Raw genomic sequence first — 9,775 nt, forward strand, 5'->3', positions numbered from 1 at the left:
AACAACACAATGGGCTTCATCAATGAACATCGAGACAACATTCTGGGTGAACCCCGAGTTGCGGAGTACAAGGTCGGTGAAGCGGCGGGATTGGAGCATCTCGGGTGAGACAATCACTACTTGATACTCGAGGTTGAGGATTTTCTAGAGTTTATATGCCATGGTTTGAGACGTTTCAAAATGACGTGAGAAGCAGCTTACCTCAATCACTTCTGCACTGCAGCCGCCATTTTTGCTATGTAGTGTGACCGCCTTGAGGCCGAAGTCGTCACGAAAAGTGTCGACCTGTTAGGTGTCCGCATCACATCATTCACTGGGGAACTGGGCACACTGGAATGCAACATACCATCTCCTCTTCCAGAGCCATGAGGGGACTCACCATGAGGGTGACCTTCTTTGCAAAAGCGGGCCAAACATGCGGACCTGCGGCAAGAGCTGTCTTCCCCGCACCTGTGGGAGCTTGGACAATCATATCAACGCCTTCGAGCTGCGCGACAACAGCCTTGAGCTGGAAATCCTTTGGATCCGAGTCCCATTTGAAGGCCTCGCGCATATGAGCTTTGAGCTGGGTGGTGTCGACTTCGGTGAGCCTCGGGCGAGGTGTGCCACTCTTCTGTATCGCATAGTTCCGCAATTTACTTGGGCGAGATCGATGGCCCATAGTGACGAAGAGCAGGGATGAAGCAGAGAGTACAAATGAGTAGCAGCCGGGAGTGTATGAGTGAGAGGGAGTGCACGCCGCGGCAGCGGCACCGTCTGAGGGAGGGCCAGAATAAGCGCCAAAAATTCCGCATTGCAACGTCCCGCGCAGGCTTCGTTCTCTACATGCATCAACCCCTACAAGGTACGGTAAAGCGCGGCCGATGTTCCGTTAAACTCATAATTCTCCCTGAAGAATGGCTGGTCAGAGCAAGGAAAGACAGCTCTGGGAAGAAACGGACCTATGGAGCATGTCGGAACTGAGTTCTCCTCCTCCGGAGTCACCTACAATAGGCGCAGCGGCACGGCATGCAGCCCGAGCAGCAACAGCCCATGAAAGACGAACAAGTTCTGATGTTCAAGATCTGCAAGACTGCCTGGACACCACATCGATGAACCGTGGCCATCTCAGTGTCCTCTCAACACCGCGAGGGCAGCAACATGCACGGTCTCTTCCACCCACTCCCACTCGCGACCCCGACTTTCAAGACCCGAGAAGTGACGACTCCTTCACAATGTCACCGCATGTTAAAAAGCTGCCAGGAGAGGGTAGGACGGACTTCAATAAACGCCGAGGATATGTTCATCAACAACGTACCAAGTCGAAGAAGAACGTCACAATACGGGCTGAGCGCGACGCCAACCTGGCTCAAAACCGACAGGCGCAGGTCGACCTTGAGAGAGCAGAACAGCAAGCGAAGAACGAGGTCTTCGAGAGCATCGTGAAGACTCTCAAGGAGGCGAAGATTCCCTGGGGCGACTTTGTCGAGTGGATATCAAATCCGACCTCGGGCCACCGTGAGGAGCGATGGAGTGAATTCTTCAGGAACGGTAAGCAAGTAAACCGAGTCCTCGACATGTGGGCGTACCGGAACACAAAGACGGCGATGGGAACCATTAGCGAGTGGGCAGTCAAGCATGTCGGTCGGGAAGTCCGTCTTGAGGCAGATGCTTTGACGCGGTCTGGCGTACTTCAGGGCAGAAAGGTGGAGGTGACTGAGGATTTCTTGCAGGAGCTGGACATATCAGACTTCCTCCGACGCGTGCGGGAGAAATGCCCTACCATGGCGGCCGTGATGAGCGAGTTCAGCACTACCCTGCGACAGCGGAGACAGAATGCACTTGACGACGCGGGAGGGAAAGATTGGTCAGCGCGCAACAAACGAAAGGAAATAGTGAGTCTACATTACCTACTGCTCAGTGACGCGTGCTGACTGGTCTTATCTCACAGCGCATAGGAATTGCACTTGCTGACCTGTTGGGCGAGCGCAGTCAGAACAACAGCCTTCTCAAGCACATAATGGGCCTATATCTGTTCGCGTCCGGAGCCTCACGCCAAACGATCACTGTTCTTGCGTCGCTCGGCATATGCAGTAGCTATGCTGCAATAGCCGGGAGCAGCAAGACATCATCAGTTGCTCCTCTCAAACCCTCGGCTAAGGGCAAGAACAACACCCCAGTGGAGAACGACAACGAGGATGACCCCGACCTCGCCAATGATGACGAAGTTGAGGATCCTGTGGTTGAGATTGCGGGGGTCCCACCGGAGGTCGATCGCGCAGATGAGCAGGACAAAGGCACTCACCAAGGTGTGTCTGTTCCTAATCCCATTGAGCTTGACCACACTTGCTAATTGTAGGTCAAACATCTGCTGTCACCGAAGAAGCAGAGACTAGAGGTCGGCCAGGGGGAGAGAGCCGTATGGAGGTCGCGGTTGAGGGAGAGGAGGACGTGACACCCCACGCCGAACGCGCGCGCGCAGACTCCGAGTGCGCGCGCGAGGACTCTGAGCGCGCGCGCAGCCCACGCGATCAAGCGCCCACTGCCCCGTCCTCGCCCTCGCCCAGGCTGCCGGCTGGCGCCGGTCTCCTTCGCCGACTCTCCAACACTGCTCGTCATGCTGCCCGCTTTCTGGCTCACTCTACCCCTTTCGGTGCTGTGTATGACAACATCAACATGGTATTCAAGGTTTCCGAGCAAATCGTCGGTCGCAAGGATGCTCAAGAGAACGGGACCTGCACCACAATATTCCCTCTCTTCGATGCCTCACCAATCGACATGAAGAGCTCCAACCTCCGTAATTCTTTCGACACTGCCCCGCCCTTGAGCTTCAACCAGGTTATGCTCTCTCCGACTGAGCTCACCTCTCTCCGCAACTCCCTCACCCACACCGTCTTGCGAGAGCTCGTCAACAACTGCGAGTACTTCTCCAAATTCCGCTCGAAAGTTCTCAGCAGTGTACCGGAGGCTGATGACCAGATACCGCTCCATAAGACCAAACCCTACACCCTCCCAGCTATGAACATTGATGAGAGCAGCATCGTCGGCAATGCCGAAGTCCTCGACACCATCATGGAAGAGCTCGGGATCGATGTCGACTCCGACAAGTTCCCAGAACTTGTTCAACTCTTCTTTGGCGATCAACTCTCGGTCGCCCGTGCACGCACCATCATGGCCAATCGCGGCGGGCATGAGAGGCTTGCCAAGTCGTACGGGTACGCCGTCTTTTGTCCCGGGCTCTTCCATTACCAGATGGCGCTGGTCAACGGCATAATGGAGACCCATTTCGGCGAGACGGAGGGACCTGGCTCTCGCAACCCCATATCGCTCTCATTCTTCAACACCCTTCTCAATCGCAAGCCCATCGTCCCCACATCCCTCCCTCCCTATCGCACATGCCGCGATCTCATTTTCGTCTCGCTCACTGCGTGTGTACTCACGTGCTTCAAACTCGTCTCAGGACACGACTCGCTCAAAGAATACGCCTCACAAGTCACGTACGACCAGCTCCTTGAAGACGCGCACACCATCGTCAGCAAGTTCTGCAACCAGAACACAGTCGACGAAATGCGAGATGACCGCAAGGCCGAGGTTGCAGCTCGACTGGCGGCACGCAAGGAGGCCGTTCGCAACGGCGAGAAGTCTGGAGAAGAGGAGTACGATGTCTATGCAGACGCACTGAAGCACGGTGACCTGCTATATGAGAATGCGTGTCTCTTCCTCCGCGACGCGCTGATAGCCCGTGAATTCACAGACGCGATCAAGGGTGGATACTCCGGGCGCATCGTCCGTGTCCTGAAGCACCTCGCGCTTGCGTTCCGTGGGTGTGGCCGGACGAAGTACGCTTATGAGCTGCTCCACCTCATACACTCAGTAGAGGTTGTATGGCCGAAGCCGTTGCAGTGAGTCCGCCTCCCCGTGTACGGTTGGGGACATGCTCACCCGTTCCCAAACAGCGACATCATACTCAAAAACTGGCTTGTCAATCCGACAGGCAAGAATAATGCATGGGTCCCGGTCGATCTTATGCAGGAACACATGAACTTTTGGACAAAAGTATGAATCTCTCACTGCCCGCCACTCATGCGGTTCTCACGGCTTACCTGCGCGGTGGTGGGCCAGATTGTATACAAGGCGCAAGGGAGCAACGCGTCATGGGAATGGCTGTCAATGATCACACCGTGCATCACCCTCTTCCGTCAGCTCATCTTGCAAATGAACTCGCAGCAAGGCACACGGCTCGGAACCAAGCACCACACCCCATCCATTGAGCGCGATCTTGCCTGCTTGCAAGATTCAATGCACGCACACGAGATTTTCGTCCACACCCCCGGGAGATACCTTCGTGGCCTCAAGAAGCCGCTCGTTCCCGATGTAGTCACGACAGGCGCGCTCGCGCTCAGCAAACCCATCGCTGAGTACAACGCGGCCTTCACGCGGCTTCAGGAACAGTTCCGCCATGGTGCAGTCGAGGACATGGGTCCAAATGATGACATAGTCTCGGTACGTACTCGTGCGACTCCTTGTTGCACCGTCGATCTCACGCAGCATGCAGAATACTGCCTCTGATGACGATGCGTACTTCAATGATAGCGATGGGGAGTTCGAGACTGCTGCCATCGCCGTTGCTGCAGCATTCGATGACTCTGCAAGCCTGGCAGGCTCAGAGGCGTCATCCGCCGAGCTCGAAGAGCAAGAGCCTCTTCATGATGTCATCGGGGATCAACTTGAGACCAGGTTCGACGACGAGGAAGAGCCTTCCTTGGACCTTGAGGACTACTATTAGCGACTTATATACATGTACATGAGCTCGCCTATACAAAGTGTGCATGCCAGCGCAGTGCGCGGGACTCGTAAACAGTGCGCGCGGACGTGGGGCGGGCGGGTGACCAGGAAGCGCCCGCGCGCGCAGACGTCTGCAGAGTGCTGAATGCGCGATTTCGCTAAGTCCCTCGCATGCACCTTCCTTTTTGAGCGGTCCTGCCAAAGGGGCGACCAGTTTGACCAGTCGGTTTGGGATTCTCCTTGCCTTTCGAACTCCGCTGCTCCCATCACGCCACATAGATCCCCCCGATCGGGAGAAAGGTGAGGAGAATCCCGACCGACTGGTCAAACTGGTCGCCCCTTTGGCAGGACCGCTCAAAAAGGAAGGTGCATGCGAGGGACTTAGCGAAATCGCGCATTCAGCACTCTGCAGACGTCTGCGCGCGCGGGCGCTTCCTGGTCACCCGCCCGCCCCACGTCCGCGCGCACTGTTTACGAGTCCCGCGCACTGCGCTGGCATGCACACTTTGTATAGGCGAGCTCATGTACATGTATATAAGTCGCTAATAGTAGTCCTCAAGGTCCAAGGAAGGCTCTTCCTCGTCGTCGAACCTGGTCTCAAGTTGATCCCCGATGACATCATGAAGAGGCTCTTGCTCTTCGAGCTCGGCGGATGACGCCTCTGAGCCTGCCAGGCTTGCAGAGTCATCGAATGCTGCAGCAACGGCGATGGCAGCAGTCTCGAACTCCCCATCGCTATCATTGAAGTACGCATCGTCATCAGAGGCAGTATTCTGCATGCTGCGTGAGATCGACGGTGCAACAAGGAGTCGCACGAGTACGTACCGAGACTATGTCATCATTTGGACCCATGTCCTCGACTGCACCATGGCGGAACTGTTCCTGAAGCCGCGTGAAGGCCGCGTTGTACTCAGCGATGGGTTTGCTGAGCGCGAGCGCGCCTGTCGTGACTACATCGGGAACGAGCGGCTTCTTGAGGCCACGAAGGTATCTCCCGGGGGTGTGGACGAAAATCTCGTGTGCGTGCATTGAATCTTGCAAGCAGGCAAGATCGCGCTCAATGGATGGGGTGTGGTGCTTGGTTCCGAGCCGTGTGCCTTGCTGCGAGTTCATTTGCAAGATGAGCTGACGGAAGAGGGTGATGCACGGTGTGATCATTGACAGCCATTCCCATGACGCGTTGCTCCCTTGCGCCTTGTATACAATCTGGCCCACCACCGCGCAGGTAAGCCGTGAGAACCGCATGAGTGGCGGGCAGTGAGAGATTCATACTTTTGTCCAAAAGTTCATGTGTTCCTGCATAAGATCGACCGGGACCCATGCATTATTCTTGCCTGTCGGATTGACAAGCCAGTTTTTGAGTATGATGTCGCTGTTTGGGAACGGGTGAGCATGTCCCCAACCGTACACGGGGAGGCGGACTCACTGCAACGGCTTCGGCCATACAACCTCTACTGAGTGTATGAGGTGGAGCAGCTCATAAGCGTACTTCGTCCGGCCACACCCACGGAACGCAAGCGCGAGGTGCTTCAGGACACGGACGATGCGCCCGGAGTATCCACCCTTGATCGCGTCTGTGAATTCACGGGCTATCAGCGCGTCGCGGAGGAAGAGACACGCATTCTCATATAGCAGGTCACCGTGCTTCAGTGCGTCTGCATAGACATCGTACTCCTCTTCTCCAGACTTCTCGCCGTTGCGAACGGCCTCCTTGCGTGCCGCCAGTCGAGCTGCAACCTCGGCCTTGCGGTCATCTCGCATTTCGTCGACTGTGTTCTGGTTGCAGAACTTGCTGACGATGGTGTGCGCGTCTTCAAGGAGCTGGTCGTACGTGACTTGTGAGGCGTATTCTTTGAGCGAGTCGTGTCCTGAGACGAGTTTGAAGCACGTGAGTACACACGCAGTGAGCGAGACGAAAATGAGATCGCGGCATGTGCGATAGGGAGGGAGGGATGTGGGGACGATGGGCTTGCGATTGAGAAGGGTGTTGAAGAATGAGAGCGATATGGGGTTGCGAGAGCCAGGTCCCTCCGTCTCGCCGAAATGGGTCTCCATTATGCCGTTGACCAGCGCCATCTGGTAATGGAAGAGCCCGGGACAAAAGACGGCGTACCCGTACGACTTGGCAAGCCTCTCATGCCCGCCGCGATTGGCCATGATGGTGCGTGCACGGGCGACCGAGAGTTGATCGCCAAAGAAGAGTTGAACAAGTTCTGGGAACTTGTCGGAGTCGACATCGATCCCGAGCTCTTCCATGATGGTGTCGAGGACTTCGGCATTGCCGACGATGCTGCTCTCATCAATGTTCATAGCTGGGAGGGTGTAGGGTTTGGTCTTATGGAGCGGTATCTGGTCATCAGCCTCCGGTACACTGCTGAGAACTTTCGAGCGGAATTTGGAGAAGTACTCGCAGTTGTTGACGAGCTCTCGCAAGACGGTGTGGGTGAGGGAGTTGCGGAGAGAGGTGAGCTCAGTCGGAGAGAGCATAACCTGGTTGAAGCTCAAGGGCGGGGCAGTGTCGAAAGAATTACGGAGGTTGGAGCTCTTCATGTCGATTGGTGAGGCATCGAAGAGAGGGAATATTGTGGTGCAGGTCCCGTTCTCTTGAGCATCCTTGCGACCGACGATTTGCTCGGAAACCTTGAATACCATGTTGATGTTGTCATACACAGCACCGAAAGGGGTAGAGTGAGCCAGAAAGCGGGCAGCATGACGAGCAGTGTTGGAGAGTCGGCGAAGGAGACCGCGCCAGCCGGCAGCCTGGGCGAGGCGAGGACGGGGCAGTGGGCGCTTGATCGCGTGGGCTGCGCGCGCGCTCAGAGTCCTCGCGCGCGCACTCGGAGTCTGCGCGCGCGCGTTCGGCGTGGGGTGTCACGTCCTCCTCTCCCTCAACCGCGACCTCCATACGGCTCTCTCCCCCTGGCCGACCTCTAGTCTCTGCTTCTTCGGTGACAGCAGATGTTTGACCTACAATTAGCAAGTGTGGTCAAGCTCAATGGGATTAGGAACAGACACACCTTGGTGAGTGCCTTTGTCCTGCTCATCTGCGCGATCGACCTCCGGTGGGACCCCCGCAATCTCAACCACAGGATCCTCAACTTCGTCATCATTGGCGAGGTCGGGGTCATCCTCGTTGTCGTTCTCCACTGGGGTGTTGTTCTTGCCCTTAGCCGAGGGTTTGAGAGGAGCAACTGATGATGTCTTGCTGCTCCCGGCTATTGCAGCATAGCTACTGCATATGCCGAGCGACGCAAGAACAGTGATCGTTTGGCGTGAGGCTCCGGACGCGAACAGATATAGGCCCATTATGTGCTTGAGAAGGCTGTTGTTCTGACTGCGCTCGCCCAACAGGTCAGCAAGTGCAATTCCTATGCGCTGTGAGATAAGACCAGTCAGCACGCGTCACTGAGCAGTAGGTAATGTAGACTCACTATTTCCTTTCGTTTGTTGCGCGCTGACCAATCTTTCCCTCCCGCGTCGTCAAGTGCATTCTGTCTCCGCTGTCGCAGGGTAGTGCTGAACTCGCTCATCACGGCCGCCATGTAGGGCATTTCTCCGCACGCGTCGGAGGAAGTCTGATATGTCCAGCTCCTGCAAGAAATCCTCAGTCACCTCCACCTTTCTGCCCTGAAGTACGCCAGACCGCGTCAAAGCATCTGCCTCAAGACGGACTTCCCGACCGACATGCTTGACTGCCCACTCGCTAATGGTTCCCATCGCCGTCTTTGTGTTCCGGTAACGCCCACATGTCGAGGACTCGGTTTACTTGCTTACCGTTCCTGAAGAATTCACTCCATCGCTCCTCACGGTGGCCCGAGGTCGGATTTGATATCCACTCGACAAAGTCGCCCCAGGGAATCTTCGCCTCCTTGAGAGTCTTCACGATGCTCTCGAAGACCTCGTTCTTCGCTTGCTGTTCTGCTCTCTCAAGGTCGACCTGCGCCTGTCGGTTTTGAGCCAGGTTGGCGTCGCGCTCAGCCCGTATTGTGACGTTCTTCTTCGACTTGGTACGTTGTTGATGAACATATCCTCGGCGTTTATTGAAGTCCGTCCTACCCTCTCCTGGCAGCTTTTTAACATGCGGTGACATTGTGAAGGAGTCGTCACTTCTCGGGTCTTGAAAGTCGGGGTCGCGAGTGGGAGTGGGTGGAAGAGACCGTGCATGTTGCTGCCCTCGCGGTGTTGAGAGGACACTGAGATGGCCACGGTTCATCGATGTGGTGTCCAGGCAGTCTTGCAGATCTTGAACATCAGAACTTGTTCGTCTTTCATGGGCTGTTGCTGCTCGGGCTGCATGCCGTGCCGCTGCGCCTATTGTAGGTGACTCCGGAGGAGGAGAACTCAGTTCCGACATGCTCCATAGGTCCGTTTCTTCCCAGAGCTGTCTTTCCTTGCTCTGACCAGCCATTCTTCAGGGAGAATTATGAGTTTAACGGAACATCGGCCGCGCTTTACCGTACCTTGTAGGGGTTGATGCATGTAGAGAACGAAGCCTGCGCGGGACGTTGCAATGCGGAATTTTTGGCGCTTATTCTGGCCCTCCCTCAGACGGTGCCGCTGCCGCGGCGTGCACTCCCTCTCACTCATACACTCCCGGCTGCTACTCATTTGTACTCTCTGCTTCATCCCTGCTCTTCGTCACTATGGGCCATCGATCTCGCCCAAGTAAATTGCGGAACTATGCGATACAGAAGAGTGGCACACCTCGCCCGAGGCTCACCGAAGTCGACACCACCCAGCTCAAAGCTCATATGCGCGAGGCCTTCAAATGGGACTCGGATCCAAAGGATTTCCAGCTCAAGGCTGTTGTCGCGCAGCTCGAAGGCGTTGATATGATTGTCCAAGCTCCCACAGGTGCGGGGAAGACAGCTCTTGCCGCAGGTCCGCATGTTTGGCCCGCTTTTGCAAAGAAGGTCACCCTCATGGTGAGTCCCTCATGGCTCTGGAAGAGGAGATGGTATGTTGCATTCCAGTGTGCCCAGTTCCCCAGTGAATGATGTGATGCGGACAC

The 9,775-nt window shown here is 56.0% G+C and overlaps 4 protein-coding genes across 4 annotated transcripts; 2 read left to right on the top strand and 2 right to left on the bottom strand.

Moving 5' to 3' along the window:
* Window positions 1–198: 198 nt before the first annotated feature.
* Window positions 199–589, bottom strand: BXZ73DRAFT_34268 (uncharacterized protein; the record flags this gene model as incomplete). The annotated part of the gene is made up of 2 exons (XM_048017841.1): window positions 199–285; window positions 323–589. Coding segments are annotated over 2 exons (354 nt in total), but the record flags the coding sequence as incomplete, so codon positions are not given.
* A 625-nt stretch (window positions 590–1,214) lies between these two features.
* BXZ73DRAFT_63062 (uncharacterized protein) lies at window positions 1,215–4,548 on the top strand (the record flags this gene model as incomplete). Its single annotated transcript, XM_048021756.1, has 6 exons — window positions 1,215–1,874; window positions 1,931–2,113; window positions 2,428–3,510; window positions 3,598–3,881; window positions 3,936–4,035; window positions 4,102–4,548. The coding sequence occupies 6 exons, from the start codon at window positions 1,215–1,217 to the stop codon at window positions 4,546–4,548; spliced, it is 2,757 nt and encodes a 918-aa protein (XP_047870444.1).
* A 758-nt stretch (window positions 4,549–5,306) lies between these two features.
* Window positions 5,307–8,854, bottom strand: BXZ73DRAFT_111846 (uncharacterized protein; the record flags this gene model as incomplete). Its single annotated transcript, XM_048017415.1, has 6 exons — window positions 5,307–5,537; window positions 5,590–5,970; window positions 6,037–6,136; window positions 6,191–7,568; window positions 7,782–8,132; window positions 8,539–8,854. 6 exons carry the CDS (start codon window positions 8,852–8,854, stop codon window positions 5,307–5,309), a joined length of 2,757 nt encoding a protein of 918 aa, XP_047870445.1.
* Window positions 8,855–9,479: 625 nt separating this feature from the next.
* BXZ73DRAFT_33841 (uncharacterized protein) lies at window positions 9,480–9,698 on the top strand (the record flags this gene model as incomplete). The annotated part of the gene is made up of 1 exon (XM_048017837.1): window positions 9,480–9,698. A coding segment is annotated over one exon (219 nt), but the record flags the coding sequence as incomplete, so codon positions are not given.
* Window positions 9,699–9,775: the final 77 nt, after the last annotated feature.

This window comes from Epithele typhae (assembly GCF_022376455.1).
Source record: "Epithele typhae strain CBS 203.58 chromosome Unknown BXZ73scaffold_660, whole genome shotgun sequence".
In the NCBI taxonomy this organism is placed as follows: Eukaryota; Fungi; Basidiomycota; class Agaricomycetes; order Polyporales; family Epitheliaceae; genus Epithele; species Epithele typhae.